This window comes from Solea senegalensis, linkage group LG4 (assembly GCF_019176455.1).
Source record: "Solea senegalensis isolate Sse05_10M linkage group LG4, IFAPA_SoseM_1, whole genome shotgun sequence".
NCBI classification, from domain to species: Eukaryota; Metazoa; Chordata; class Actinopteri; order Pleuronectiformes; family Soleidae; genus Solea; species Solea senegalensis.
The window spans coordinates 24,944,794-24,960,459 of record NC_058024.1 but is presented as its reverse complement, the minus strand read 5'-3'; the positions used below and the strand labels follow the sequence as shown (position 1 = coordinate 24,960,459).

The following is a 15,666-nucleotide window of genomic DNA, read 5'->3' as shown; positions in this document are numbered from 1 at the left end:
CAACATGAATTCCCTGCATAAAAATCTGTTTTAAAATGTGAGCAGTTTATGACTCTTCTGAGAAAATGATGAATAATAGTGTTTAGTTTTGTTCTTAATCTCAGAGTAACAACATAAACTACTGTTCCTTCAAGCTTACACCCAAATTATATTAATCTAATTTATCAAAGTGTCAGGTAGCAGCAACAAACCAGTGGAGCGGAGCCGCCGTGGTCTAACCCTTCACTGCTCTTTGTGTTTACTCAGTGTTCGAGTTATGATTCATTAAGTGTGTGGTCGAAAGCTGGAACAAGAAGAGTTTGGTTCTGACTGAGCGTAGCAGGAGGTGATCACACAACCGTGACTGGACTTCCCATCACAGTACATCAAAATTCCACTGTTATCATCTCTTACAGAGTTCTCACACTTACCGTGATGACTTCTCATTCTCAGGTCATATGAGGACATTCGCTCAGATCGTCTGTTTCCAGGGAAACAGCAAATCTGACAAAAGATGAAAGGAATCGATTAATTAACCAACCAACCAACCAACCAGAAACCACAACTAAACAATCACCCAACTATAAACCTCCAACAACCAACATCTGTCAATCAACCAGCCAACCAAACACCAACCACCAACAATGTACACCAGTCAGTCAACCAAACAACTAACCAATCAACCACTAACCACCAGGCAGTCAACCAACTAACCAACCGAAAACCTTCACTAACCAACCTCTGTCAATCCAAAAACCAACAACTGCCAACCACAACAAATCAACTCACAAGTTTATAACCAACCTACCAGAAACCATCCACCAACCAACTAACTAGCCGACCAACCAACCACCAACAACTAATATCAATCAACCAACCAGTCATCCAGCCAACAACCACAACCGCTCAACATCAGACAATCAATTAACCAACAACCACAAACCATCAACTCTGTTTCTTTTCCTGACGAGATTTTTATTTCCTCTCGAGTGACACGTTCAATATTAATCGTGATATTTGTTTAAGGTCTCGACTGCTGCATAACTTCACAGCAGCTGCTCCTTCATGCTGCCGACCCTCCACCACCTTCAAACCTCACGTGTCTGATATTCTGACGGGAACAGGGCGGCATGTGTCTTTCTTCCTGCGCTCCTTCTCCCTTCCTGTTCTTCTCTTTCCTCATCATTAACAAGACAAACACGTGTGGGAGTGGAGGAGGAAGACGACGGGCAGGAGCACAAGACCCAGCGGACTCCAGACTCCTAATCTCTGTCATGAGGGAGAAGCTTCAAACGCACAGATTCACGTGCCCTAAACACTGGCGCACGCCACGTTTTTTCCCTTCATCCTGATGAATGAAAAGAACCATTCTTAGGTTCTCGTCCACAGGAACACACCTCCACTCTTCACGTAGACCCTTCACCTCCTGCACTCTCTGTGCTCTCGGCTCGTTTTTGGCTGTGAATGCAGCCTTTCTTCACAACCTCACTCTGTCATCACAACATTTACTCTGCTTCGTGATTGTTTGACGTCAGATAATTAAGATGAAAGATGACCTTTGCAGTGATGATGATCCACCATCATCATCCAAGAAACTGAACCATTTTGGATTGTGGACAAAACAATACATTCGATAACATAATGATTTTCAAGTTTTTGAAACACTGATTGACATTTTTCAAAAAATTTTGGACCAGACAAGTATTCACAGAGAAAACAATCAACAGATTAGTAAATTATGAAAATAATTGTTAGTTTCAGCCCTCGTCAGTTCATATAATCACAATTTAAACAGCCACGACTATCGCTTTACAACTGCAGGGTAAACAAATGTATCTGTAAGCACAGGTCATGTAAAATGTTAATGTTGTATACCAAATTTATTTGACCTGTTACACAAAAACATGAGAATCTTCAGTCTCATCCAAGTCCAAATAAAGCCAGTTCCAAAATGTGAAAATCAGGACCCGACTATTATTAAAAAACTGTGAAAACCTTTAAGTCTGTTCTATATTTTTTCAGCTTTTACAAAAAAATATTGTATTTTAATGGAAAAGAGCTGTGTTTAGGACTTAGGATTCTTTCTACAGTTTAAAGGGAAACTGGATTAAAGTACATTTTTGAATCCTCACAGGGACATGTGCACACGCATATGTGTGTGTGTGTGTGTTATTGAGGGCCCCTCGTCCCTCGCAGCTTTAGCTCTAATATCCTTCACAGTGAGGCCGAGGGGCCCCCGGCCACAGTGGGGTTTCTTGTGTATTACAGTGGCATAAAGGAACCTACTGTCCAACTCTGCTCCTACACATCATCACCTTAACATCACTGTGATGGACAGACAGCAGGACGAAGAGAGAGAGAGCGGAAAACAGGAGAAAATGCAGAGAGGCAAAAAAAAGGAGAAGACGAGGAAAACAGGGAGTCTGGACGAGGAGTGTCCACGTTAGCGGAAATTCTTTTGGACAGCAAAGAAATCAAGGCTGGGAGAGGTCGAATGAAATGATAAATACAGCAGAGAGGAGCTGATAAAAGACAAAATGAGACAAGAGGAGACACTGTCTGTCCCGGCACAGACGCTCTGACAACAGGACACTGTCCGCTCGTCTTCAGGAGGAGCTGCTCACAGCTGTTCAGCTGCCGCCGCTGACGGGAGCTGTCGGCGAGGAATCCTCCTGTCAGGTGATCTGAGAAATATGAGCAGAGCAGCTAATTGTCCAAAGCTAACGGAGCATGAGAAATATGGGAGGAATGCTAATGATGGCTAATGGAGATTATCTCCAGGTGGCAGCAGCAGCAGTTACCATCCACAAAGCACGAGGAGACGACGAGGGCGGCACAAACTGTCTTAGCAACAGTTAGCCACAATGTTTGTGTGGTTGACCCCATTTGTCTTTATTCTAGTTTTAAAATGGAGGATGTTAACTGTTGAGTTAGCTTGTACTTTAAGGGAAAGTTCAAGTTTTGAGTTAGCGCCGTGTGTTCCTGAAAACTACAGCAAGAAATACTGATTTTAGCCTCTTAGCCAAAAGGTTCACCAAATAAAATCTGTTCCAGCTCAAGTCTAAAATGTCTCAACAAAGTGTTTTCCACATTATCTCACTGTTAAGACAACCATTTTCTGACCATAAGCTAAAGTTTTTAAACCATTCACTCTCCTAAACCAAAGAGAAAATCATAGATGTTAGCTTGTGAGGACACAGGAGCTACTAGTGTAATTCTGCCTTGTTTGATAAGTTTGTGTCACTGAGTTAAATCTGAACAAGGGGTTTAAAACACAAAATTCCCAAAATAACTTATTGGAACTTGTTTGTGGAGGCAGCAGTGGATCAACGACTTATGTGTGCCATGATGTAAAATTGATGATTTTCTCTATGGACTTTGGTGTGGGAGAGGTTGTGGTTTACAAAACTTCTGTTTCCTGTTTGAAAAGGCAGCAAATGATTCGGAGTATGGTACAATATGGTGCTACAGCCCTCAGGCTTGCATTTCCATAGAGAACAGTACCTTTACTTGGTAGGCAGGGCTTTTCTGTAGGTCAGTTCCACCTGTACTATACCATACCATTACTCTGGTACCCCAAGGGAAGGGTACCAAATAATGGAACAGTTGGGGACGATTATTTTTGTACTATTCCTAATGGCAACGCAAAAAAATATGCACTGTGGAAACACGGCTCTTGTCTGCTTGGCTCCTGCTGGTTTGAAATGCAGTACCTCATTGTACCTCACTTTACTTCTGAGATCAAGCTATAAGGCTATCGTTGCTCCACCATAGATCATATGTAAGGACCCTAGGTTAACTACATCGTGACAATGGCATTACTGCCTCTGCACTGCCCCTATAATATATAAAAGCTTTAGATGATTTTGTTAATTGAATGAATTAGTGTGGATGTAGCAGTAGTCGTGTCATTTCTGACACTTAGTTTCTCTTGATCTGGGTCAACGTGAACATGTACAGCATCCTTAATGAGGACATTCAATGACATGATGCATTATTTAGCACCTTACACAAACCATCACAACTAACCTAAACCTACTTCTAACCCTTTTGTGAGGACCAGGACTTTGATAGGTTTGAATCAAACTGTGTCCTCACAACCCACTGCAAACACATACATACACATACACACACACACTAAAGATAATACAGCCTTTGAATCATCAAAGAAATCCTTTTATTATATAACCAGGACAACACACATGCCTTGAGTCCCTTTAGTCTAGTCCTGACAGGAACAAATACAGATGTGCATTCCTCCTGTTCACCTCTTCTTGTGTATGTGAGTGTGTGTTCTTGTATTTGTTACCTCTTCAGGACCATTTTCTGTCATAAACAATGACCTTGTCAGGATCAGTAGTCCTCATGGAGAGAGAACCTTGTTTCTGAAGAACTAAGATTTAAGTGGTGGTTAGGGTTAAAGTAGGCTTGGGTTTTAACTGGTAGAGATAATGCTTTGGTTGTTGGGCTAAGGTTAAGTTAAAGGGAGGTTAAGGATGTCCAAATGATTGGAAATCAGTGCAAGTCTTTCAAAGGATAGCTGCACAAACCTGTGTGTGTATGTGTCGTGTAATTGTGCACACCACAGGAAGTTACCCCAGATACCCAGACAGTCCAGGGTCACATGTAGAGCAGAACTGCAATGAGGGGAAACATTTATGAGCCTCCACAGACGTTAAATGCCTCGTATCGTGGTGTGAACTGTGTTTTACGAGCTCACTGCGAACATCGTCCATCATCGGCAAAGAGTCAAACAAGCCTGACATGGCCTACTTTCTGGAAATCACCTGGTTGAGAAAATAACTCAAGTGTACAAGTCGATCAGCAGGTTGTTGACCTGACATGTTTCTGACATTGCCGTGTAATTATGGTTCATTTCACTGGTGGTGGTGGGGGGGTTAGTCCCAGTCTGATTTCTGAAAGCCATCATATGGCTCTTGTTTTGAAAGAGCAGACAGGATGTAGCTGTGGTGACAGTGTAAACGTCTTTCACTGGGGGAAACTTGCAGCTCACAGACGGAGCAGAACTCGCCTGGCATACAGATGTTTCTCAACAGGTTCTTCTTACATTAATTCAGAGGTAAGTACTCGTTGACACCATCTGGTGGTCAGTGCTGGGGTTACACGAGTAAAACCGGTTCTCAGGCTGGAACAAATCTTATTTAGTAAATATTTATTTACCCAATAATGTTTTTGGTACATTTGTATTGTGATGGACGTAGAAAAGTGTCACAGCACAGAAAAGAAAAAACTAAAACAATTGACATGTAAAAGTAAAATTAACATTAGAGACACTAGGGTTCTATTAGATTTTAAACTTCAAAACATGTTGTTTAAATATAAATATAATAATAATGATTTTTGTAAATTATTTGTATATTTTAAATGTAATTGAAAAAACTCTAGGAACTGAACGTTGTAAAACGCTCTTTCTACCAGGACCAAAGTCCATCAGGAAAATCAGTGATGAATACCTTCACTGTAATCCAGATACAATCCTTCTCTGGAGGACAATCAAGCTGAGACTTGAGTCCTGAAACTGCAACAACAACCAGAACCAAGACGTAACGCCAAAGTCATTTTGTCATTGAATCCAAACACACTGATGTCTGCTCTCCTGAAAGACTTGTATGTGACAACGTCCAGTCAGACTCTCTTGACTCAGGACCTGACACCGATCAGTAAATCTGTCTGGATGACTAGAAAAAGTGATTTGTTAATGTTCCTTGTCCATTTTCCTCAGATGATAACCTTCTGGTGTGGATCCAGTTCCATTTCCTGTGGATATTGTAAGAATTCAGCGCTGTCATGGCAGTAAATCATCGTCTTGAGTCAGTGTCAGTCCGATGTTTGTCCATGTCTCAGTCAGAATGTCCTCTAGTTGACCTCTGACCTGTGACACAGCAGCTGTCACGTCTTTACAGATGCTTGCAGGAGCGACGTTGATGCTGGGTGAGTGAGTAGACGGACTGAGTTCTGCTGCCAGTGACGGGTAGTTGAGTAGAAACTGGTTGTGATCCTGTATGAGTGACAGCTGCTTCAGTTTGGCATCTTTCCTCTTCAGCTCAGTGATCTCCTGCTGCAGCTTCTCCTGAAGATCTTTGAATCTTCTCTCTTCAGGTTCCTGCTGGGATCTGAGCAGCTGCTTCACATTAGAGCGTGTTTTCTTCAGGAGTTGGATCAGCTCAATGAAGATCTTCTCATTGTCCTCCACTGCTGTATTCACGGAGTGATTGACGTCCTTCCTCTGCTGCTCAAGCATCTCCACATCTTTCTTTCTGTCATGGAGTTTCTGCTTGATTTCTTTTTCAGTCAGATCGAGATCTCTCTGCTTCTGCGTCCTTTCCGCTGCAGCTGTGACCGTGTCGTGGTCTTTATGTTCATCCACAGAGCAGAGATAACAGATACACTGTTGATCAGTGCAGCAGAACATGTCCATCACCACATCATGGAGAGAGCAGATGTTCTCCTGGAGCTTCTTGCAAGGCTCCACCAGCTTGTGTTTTTTAAATGGAGGTGACTCATAATGAGGCTGGAGGTGTTTCTCACAGTACGAGGCCAAACAATTCACACAGGACATGGCAGCTTTCAGTTTCCTCCCAGTGCAGACGTCACAGGACACGTCTTCAGCTCCAGCAGCTTGGAGTCTATTCTTTTTCAGCTGCTCCACCAAATCTGCTAACATGAGGTTTTTCGTCAGTTTTGGCCTCATTTTGAAGGTCTCTCTACACATGGGGCAGCTGAAGACGATCTCTGTGTCCCAGTACGATTGAATGCAGTTCATACAGTAGCTGTGTCCACAGAGAATCGCTACTGGGTCTTTCAGCAGATCATGACAGATTGGACAAATAAAGGTTTCCCACTCTGGCTGATTTTCATCCTGCTCCATTTCTTGTTCCTGGTGTCTTCTTTTTCTCACACTCATTCTGCTTCTTGTTCTCCTTTAACTTTTTGGTAGTTAGAAATTCAATGTTGCATTACCGCCTCCCTTTCTTGTCACGAGTCGTCCTCCTGAGTCTTCGCTGTCAATTGGTTTTCCTCAACACTGATTGTTAGTTTCTCAATGTTGTGCTTTTTTCTCTAATTCATGGCAGGCTGCACACCGAAAAGTGCAATGATGCCTTCCACAATTTAAAGTTCTCAATCAGAAGCTGAAGTTCTTCTCCTTCATCTTCTTCACACTGTGAGCATGTGGTCGTTTTCTGACTGTGAGAATCAGTAATGTTTTCATCACTGTCTTCTTTGTTAATGATCAAAGGCAAAGAAATTGATGACTTTGATCCAAACTGAGGAGCTTTCATACTCTGTGAACAGTGACACGTGATGTGTGTTAATCTTTATGGTTATTAATAATTTGCAATAAGTTACTTTAGATTAGAGAGAACTTTGAATTGTGAGACTCCGAACTGTGGATGGCAGCATTACACTCCTTGGTGTACAGCCTGCACAGAATTATTGGAAGAAGAAGAATGCCTGTGAAACAAACTTGAATAAGAACTAATGAGTTTACCTGAGCAACGTTTAAGGCTATGAAATTCAACACTATCCAGACCCAGTTTGACACAAAAAAGAAAGAAGCTCAATGACCCATCCTCGCTTTGGCAAAGAGTAAAATTGTGGCTCCTTTTATGCCCAATCTTGATAATGGTTTCTCACATAAAATCACTTGAGGGCTCTATGTTCAGAAACTACTGTCACTGGTAAAGTCACCAGTTTGGATTCAACTGAGGGCCTTTCTTTATAAAGTTTTCTCAGAGTCCAAAAACATGCAGATTAGGTTAATTGGACATCCTTAATTAGCCGTAGATGTGGATGTGAGAGTGACCATTGTTTATGTACGTTGGTCCTGTGATCACTGGTGACCACTTTTCGCTCTATGACAGATGGAATCATGATCCATGACCCATCCTCCTTTGGGATTTGTGATCCCACAGAAAGTCACATGATTTAACGTGACTTCAGAATACAGTATAAACTGACTGTCTGCGTTGTCAGTTGATAGCTGTTGTGTGTGCGCGATGTTTTGTGCTGAGAAACACACAAAAACTGTGGATGGAATCAACTTGGCTTGTACAAGTTAGTGCAAGCCAAGTTAGTTCTAAACAAAAGTATGCAACATCCGTATCCCGGTCGACTGCTCACGCCCCAATCACTGTCCTGTCGTGAATATCAAACATGTGTTTGTTAATCCCTCACACTACAGGATAATGTGACCACAACATCTGTTCAAATCTGCCTAAAATCGGAAGACACCCACGATTGTCGGAAGGACCAGATCGTGACTAAAATCTGGCCAATTATCCTCTAGTGTGTGGTGGGCTTAACACAGTTCCATGACCCATCCACACTTTTGCAAAGACTAAAACTTTGGTGAAGGCTCCTTTTTAAACCCGATCTTGAGAACCTCACCTGTTTCCTGTTAACCTGCTGATCGTAGAACTTTCCAGAACAGCATTACCTGTATCATCTTTTCTTGCCAGTTGTTCCAACTGTTTTTGAGTGTGGTGCAAGTGCCATTTTCTGTACAAAATACAATTAGGTTTGTCACTGAAAACACACCAAAACAATTTCTTTGTACTTTTATCTGTTGAATAAAGTTTCAAATGATTCACAATACTGGTTTTGAATGTTGTGGATCTAAGTATCATGACATGACAGTACAGTCAGAAAAGAAAAACAACTCACATCTGTCAAATCTGTCAAGGGATGCACGGGTTAAGACTTTAAAATTCCACCAATAAGCCCATTCAGTCAGATTCTCTGTAAAGAATGAGACTGTAACTCATTAATGTTACTTTTTTGTTTTCTTCTCATCATAACATTTATGTTGCTTGTATCCAGTGTGATTTCCTGTGACTATTATAACAATTCAGCTCTGGTCACGGCTTTAAAACATCGTCTTGACTCAGTGTCAGTCCCATGTTTTTCCATGTCTGAGTCAGAACTCCCTTTACTTGACCTCTGACCTGTGACAAAGCTGCTGTCACATCTTCACAGAAGTTCACAGGAGCGATGCTGATGCTGGATGAGTGAGTAGATGGACTGAGTTCTCCTGACAGTGACGGGTAGTTGAGTAGAAACTGGGTGTGGTCCTGTGTGAGTGACAGCTGCTTCAGTTCATCGTCTTTCCTCTTCAGCTCAGTGATCTCCTGCTGCAGCTTCTCCTCAAGGTCTTTGAATCTTCTCTCTTCATTTTCCTGCTGCGATCTGATCAGCTGCGTCACATCACAGCTTCTTTCCCTCAAGAGTTGGATCAGCTCAGTGAAGATCTTCTCACTATCCTCCACTGCTTTATCCACAGAGTGATTGACGCCCTTCCCCTTCTTTTCAAGCTTCCTCGCATCTTTCTTTCTATCCTGGAGTCTCTGCTCGATTTCTTTTAGACTCAGCTCAACCTCTTTCTGCTTCTGCGACCTCTCTGCTGCAGCTGAGACCGTGTCGTGGTCTTTATGGTCATACACGGAGCAAAGGTAACAAATGCACTGTTGATCAGTGTAGCAGAACATGTCCATCGTCTTATTGTGAAGAGAGCAGATGTTCTCCTGGAGGTTTTGTTTCTCAAATGGTGGTGAATGACAATGAGGTTGGTGGTCTTTCTCACAGGAAGATGCCGAACAATCCAAACAGGACTTGGAAGCTTTTTCTCTCGGCTCCATTTCCTGTCCCTGCTGTCTTCTTTTACTTCTTCTCATTCTTCTCGTTCTTCAACTTTATGGCAGTTATTGTGATGTCTTTGGTGGATGAATCAGGATTTAAATGATGCTGTTGTTGCACATGAGAAGATGAGATGTTTCAAATGAGTTTCCTCAACACTGATTAATAGTTTTTCAATGTTCTGCGTTCTCTTTCCTCTTTTCCTTCTTCAAACTAACTCACACAGTTGTTTTCTGGCAGTGATCAGTATTGTCAATCCCTGCCTTTTGTTTAATCAAAGGCAGAGGGAATTTGACGACTTTAATCCTAAACTGAGGAGCTTTCATACAGATTCTGGTGGTGTGTGATGTCATCTGTTCCTTTCATCTTTTTTCCAATGACTTCCAGCAGGATGTACACTGAGAGGCGCGGTGCTGCCCTCTACAGCTGGAAGAGAACATGTGGAGACAGGAAATAAAAACATGAGACTGAAAAGGAAAATGTGATTGGGAACTTTGAACGCTGCCTTTCAACCGCACCACTCTTGTGTTCAAAGCCTCCCATTACAGATCAAAGTTCTTCTTAAAAAGACAAGGCCAATTAAACCCCAATGAAAGCTACCCACCTCTAAGAACCAGGGCAATGCTTTGTGCAATCCATCTCATAAGAGGAAGGACATTTGAGTTTTCCTTTCATACTCAAACTCCCAGAAAACCTCCACAAGGCATCCCAGAGATTTATTTTTGAGGCTACTCAACCTGACCCAGAAATGCCGACCTCTGAAGAGATGGTTCTGCCATTTCAACAGACAAACGTTGATGCAAAAGCTCCGCAACAGATTGTCTCACTCTGTCCAGTTTGCAAAGCACAAATACAGCCAAAGTTCAACTTGTGCACTAACACGTTATTTAATAGGCCTGTGGAGTGGACTTTGACTTTTGGGGAATGAGGAACTATTTTGTGCTGAAAAAAAACAATTTCTACCTACAGACAAGTCTCTTGTCAAGTTTGGCAAAAACAAGCAGAAAAGAGAAGGATCCACGTTCCATCCCTCTTTTACAAAGACTAAAACTTTGGTGGAGGCTCCTTTTATACGCACTCTTGATAATCTTACCTGTTACCTGTAAAACTACTCATTTTAGAATCTTCTACTCATTTTAGAATCTTCCAGAACAGCATTATTAAAACATATTCTTTGTTCTTTTATCTGTGGAATAAACGTTGAAGTGACTCAACAAATTACAGACTTAAGTTTTTATTGCAGTGCAACAAACTCAGTACTGTGCATGTCGTAGACATAAGTAACATGGTAACACAGACAATACAGTAAAGAAAACAAAAAGAAAAACTAAGGGTTGTTTTTTTCTGTTTGAAATATAATTGAAAAAATTCTAGGAAATCATAACAATACTTTGCTGTTAAAGCAGGTGAGAGGTTTTTGGTTGGAGACTTAACTTTCTACCTGTACCAAATCAGTGATTTCACACCTCCATCAGTAAATTCAAATGTGTGTTGTTTTGAGACTTGGTGTGGAGGTGGTTCTGGCATGTGCTTCCAGGACAAGACCTCGGGGTTCCCTCAGAACACACTGGAGGTATTATAACTCTTGGCTGGTCTGGGAACACCTTGGATCCCCCTTGCTAAGGCTGCTAAGGCTGCTGCTCCCACGACCCAGACCCGGATTAACGGAAGATGACAATGACACAAGCTTATCACAGGCCTTGCTGGTCTATATTTACACGTCACAGAACTCGGCAGTGGCTCCAGGAAGATAATGCTTAAACCCGACTCCAACATAGAGAGGCTGGGTGAATGTGGTCTGGACTCTGTGGAGGAGAGTCATGGTGTTCGAGACGCTGTAAAACGACAGAAGACCTGCACTGTGGTCTAGGTACACTCCTAGTCTGGAGGACAATCCATCTGAGACTTTTGTGCTGATACTGCTATGAAGTAAGTAATAGCAACGGGAGCCAAGACATAACGCCCATGATTTGTCATTGAATCCAAATACACCTTTCACCGATTTCCCTGCTCTCCTGAAGGTCTTGTATGTGACTGCTACATAAACTCCTAATCCTCGATACTCCACCTCCCAGTAACACTGTCCAGTCAGACTCTCTCGACTCAGGACCTGATACCAGTCAGTAAATCTGTCTGGGTGAGTAGAATAAGACTGTCTGTGATTCATTAATGTCACTTTTCTGTTTCCCTCAGATAATATTATCCATGTGTTTAATGTGTTTGGATCCATCGTGATTTCCCGTGAATACTGTAAGAATTCCACTCTGGTCCTGGGCTCTGGTTGTGGCAGTAAAACATCATCTTGATTCAATGTCAGTCCAATGTGTGTCCATGTCCTGGTCAGAACGTCCTGTACTTGGCCTCTGACCTGTGACAAAGCAGCGGTCACGTCTTCGCAGAATCTCGCAGGAGCGATGTTGATGCTGGACGAGTGAGTGGACGGACCGAGTGCTGCTGACAGTGAGCAGTAGTTGAGTAGGAACTGGTTGTGATCCTGTATGAGTGACAGCTGCTTCAGTTCAGTGACTTTCCTCTTCAGCTCAGTGATCTCCTGCTGCAGCTTCTCCTGAAGATCTTTGAATCTTCTCTCTTCAGGCTCGTGCTGGGATCTGAGCCGCTGCATCACACCAGAGCGTGTTTTCTTCAGGAGTTGGATCAGCTCAGTGAAGATGTTCTCATTGTCCTCCAGGGCTCTAAACACGGAGAGATTGACGTCCTTCCCTTTCTGTTCAATCATCTCCACGTCTTTCTTTCGGTCCTGGAGCCTCTGCTGGATTTCTTCGAGACTCAGATCGAGCTCTTTCTGCTTCTGCATCCTTCCTGCTGCAGCTGTGACTGTGTCGTGACCTTTGTGTTTGTCCACAGAGCAGAGATAACAGACATGCTGGTGATCAGTGAAGCAGAACATGTCCATCATCTTATTGTGTTGGGGGCAGATGTTCTCCTGGAGCTTCTTGCAGGGGTCCACGAGCTTGTGTTTTTTAAATGGAGGGGATTCATAATGAGGCTGGAGGTGTTTCTCACAGTACGAGGCCAAACAGTTCAAACAGGACATGGCAGCTTTCAGTTTCCTGCCAGTGCAGACGTCACAGGACACATCTTCAGCTCCAGCATAGCAGTGATCAGCAGGAGCAGCTTGGACTGCACTTTTCCTCAGCTGCTCCACCAGATCTGCTAACAAGATGTTCTTCATCAGTCTCGGTCTTCCAAGGACGGTCTGTGTGCACTGAAGGCAGCTGTAAATCCCACTCTCCGTGTCCCAGTGGGATTGAATGCAGTTCATACAGTAGCTGTGTCCACAGAAAATAGCAACTGGATCTTTCAGCAGATCCAGACACATTGGACAAGAAAAGGTCTCCCACTCCAGCTGATCTACGTTCTCATCCATTTTTTGTCCCCGATGTCGTCGTCGTCGTCTTCTTCTTCGTCAGTGTTTTATGGTAGTTAGCAGTTTAATGTCACATGAGGGCCTTCTTTTGTGGCAGCAGTCATCCTTCTGAGTCCTCGGTGGACAAATCAGTCGCAGTTGTTCCAGAGAAGATGAGACGTTTTCTTCTCCCTCTTCGTCGTCACACTGACCATGCTGTTTCACCCCTACCACAATCATCAAAGGCAAAGGGAATTTTGATGACTTTTATCCAAAATTGAAACATTTGTATGGTCCATGACTGTTGCCATGGCAACCAAACCAAGGACAGGATGTTTTATTTATTTTTTTAGAAGAATTATGGATGCAAACTGTCGTTAAACCCCCCCCAAAAAAAAGAGATTTTCTCAACTTCACAAATAATACTATGAAATATTATGTAGTTTAAAATATTCATAAGTGTTCTTGTATTTGTAACACTGACCTTGTCAGGACCAGTAGTTTTCATGTACAACTTTGAAAATTTGAATTATGGTTAGGGTAAAGGTCAGTTACCACGCTTTGTTTATATCGTCCAAACGAGTGGATATCAGTCTTTTCAGGTCAAAATCTACATTCCTGTTTCTCAGTCCACTTCTCTATCATGGTATAATGTTCTCAATCTGGGATCTAAGGTAAATGTTGCTAATCCGGGCGTCAGCAGGAGCTCAGTCTGGGATCGTGAAGGAAATGAATTCTAAACACTCGACGAGTGTGACGGGACGGGACATTTTACACGAACGAAAGCAAAGAAAACAGATATTTCATTTTCTGACACATCTTCTCGATCACCTTCTCTTTTATTTAAAGATGTTTTTTTTAAATGAAATTTAAAGATATGACCTCACAGGGTGGAGGAAGCGGAACAACCTGAATGAGTGGATGAATTTCTGAATAAAATGTGATGTATTTTGTGATTTTGAGTGGCAAATATCTTTCCTGGCAATCATATAATGAAGGTTCAGTGACTTCCCTAATCAACAATCTGCACATCTAATTTCATTTCATTTCATTTCATTTCTTTGTGGCATTAGTCATGGATTCATAAATGCTGTGTCACTGTAAGGCACTTGCAATCCGCCATACTCCAGAGGCGGAAGAAAGAGGAGTTAGTGATGCGTCGGTGTCAGTGACGGTGTCGGTGAGCGGCGCTCGGTGTCCACGCACGTTAAAGTGACGGGACAGCGGATGTTGGACGGTCACGTGACTCGGACTCGGACAACGATGGAGCTTTTTCTTGTCCTCGTGTCTCTTCTTTTCGTGACTCGCTGTGGAAAAACAACTGCTGAGGAAAGCGGTGAGAAAAGTAACGCCGCGTGTGTGTGTGTGTGTGTGTGTCGTGCACCTGCACCTGTCACACAATCACCGCTTAGTTCTGACGTCATCGGCATAGTGTGACGTCACATGTGTTCTTTATTCTTTAGTAGCTGTATGAAGGAGTTCAAAGATGTGGTCTGTGACTTTACATGTGGTGACGTCACTGCTGCAGAGTGTGCGTGTGTTTGTGTGTGCGCGTGTGTGATGCAGGGCGTGGTCTCCATCCTCTCTAAACATCACTGTCTGAACTGTGAATCCACACAGAAACTGTGGTTTAACTCCAGCAGGTGACGTTGTGTCTCATTGTAGCTGTGTTTGTTTTCTGTCCTTCCTTCCTTCCATGTTTCCTCTTTCTTTTACACACATATAGTTGTATTCAACTCATATCAACTCAAACTTTATTTCTAGAGCACATTTAAAACAACCGGGGTTGAAGTGCTGTACAGATTAAAAGCAATGATAGAAAATGGCCCATACAAAGCCACAGTTACATTAAATAAAATAAATACATAAACACAGTGCAATATAAGGAAGTGTTGCCTAAAGTCCACTTAAACTTGGTTAAAAGCCAGGGAGAAAAGATATGTCTTTACTGAGGATTTAAAAACCTCAGTGGATCCCGAGGAGTGGATGTGCCAGGGCAGGTTGTTCCAGATCTTAGGGGCTGCTGCCACAAAGACTCGGTCACCTTTGGTTTTTAGCATCATTTTGGGGGTGGTCAGTATAAGGTGATTTGCAGATCTCAGTGTTCTGGCAGGGGCGTGGATATGGAGGAGCTGAGTTAAATATTGGGGGGTTAAGCCATTAAGCGCTTTAAAAACAAGCAATACAATTTAAAAGCAACCGGGAGCCAGTGCAGCGAGGCTAAGACAAGGGATGTGTGGTCAGGTTTGTGTTTGCCAGTGATGAGGCGGGCAGCTGCATTTTGAACCAGCAGGCAAAAGAGAGTCGTCTAGGCCAGCATACAGTGAGTTGCAGTAATCCAGTCGTGAATTAATAAAAGCATGTATTACAGTTTCTAAATCTCTATATGGCATGTACCCCTTTACTCTTATTATCCTTAAATGATAAAAGCAGTTTTTCACGACAGAACTAACCTGGCGATCAAATTTCAGCCTTTTATCAAATATAACACCAAGATCTTTTACTGAAGACCAGATGTTTGGTGTAAGGGGCCTAGATGTTTGGATGGCCCACATCCAAACATTATGATTTCAGTCTTGGATTTGTTTAGGTTCAAGAAATGTGTGGTCATCCAAGATTTAACATTATATATGCGGTCAAGAAATGTTTGTACAGAATCAGTGGAT

The 15,666-nt window shown here is 42.6% G+C and overlaps 3 protein-coding genes across 4 annotated transcripts in view; 1 reads left to right on the top strand and 2 right to left on the bottom strand.

Moving 5' to 3' along the window:
• Nucleotides 1-8,858: 8,858 nt before the first annotated feature.
• LOC122767972 (tripartite motif-containing protein 29-like) lies at nucleotides 8,859-10,485 on the bottom strand. The gene is made up of 2 exons (XM_044023550.1): nucleotides 10,238-10,485; nucleotides 8,859-10,059 (listed from the first exon to the last, which is right to left on the bottom strand). The coding sequence occupies exon 2, from the start codon at nucleotides 9,669-9,671 to the stop codon at nucleotides 8,859-8,861; it is 813 nt and encodes a 270-aa protein (XP_043879485.1). The 5' UTR covers nucleotides 9,672-10,059; nucleotides 10,238-10,485.
• Nucleotides 10,486-11,347: 862 nt separating this feature from the next.
• LOC122767971 (tripartite motif-containing protein 16-like) lies at nucleotides 11,348-13,021 on the bottom strand. The gene has a single exon (XM_044023549.1). The coding sequence runs from the start codon at nucleotides 13,019-13,021 to the stop codon at nucleotides 11,348-11,350; it is 1,674 nt and encodes a 557-aa protein (XP_043879484.1).
• A 1,111-nt stretch (nucleotides 13,022-14,132) lies between these two features.
• The window catches only part of LOC122768191 (butyrophilin-like protein 2), a 38,423-nt gene continuing 36,889 nt past the window's right edge, over nucleotides 14,133-15,666 (top strand). The window contains exon 1 of one of the 2 annotated variants that reach the window (XM_044024004.1): nucleotides 14,133-14,336. In XM_044024004.1, the coding sequence (XP_043879939.1) occupies nucleotides 14,228-14,336 (109 nt within the window). In that variant the 5' untranslated portion in view covers nucleotides 14,133-14,227. The remainder of the gene's footprint in view (nucleotides 14,337-15,666) is intronic. The other variant, XM_044024003.1, reaches the window with a different exon arrangement.

Excerpts from the sequence above, each read along its gene's own strand:
- LOC122767972 (XM_044023550.1), bottom strand. The coding sequence starts at position 9,671 with ATGAGAAGAAGTAAAAGAAGACAGCAGGGACAGGAAATGGAGCCGAGA.
- LOC122767971 (XM_044023549.1), bottom strand. The coding sequence starts at position 13,021 with ATGGATGAGAACGTAGATCAGCTGGAGTGGGAGACCTTTTCTTGTCCA.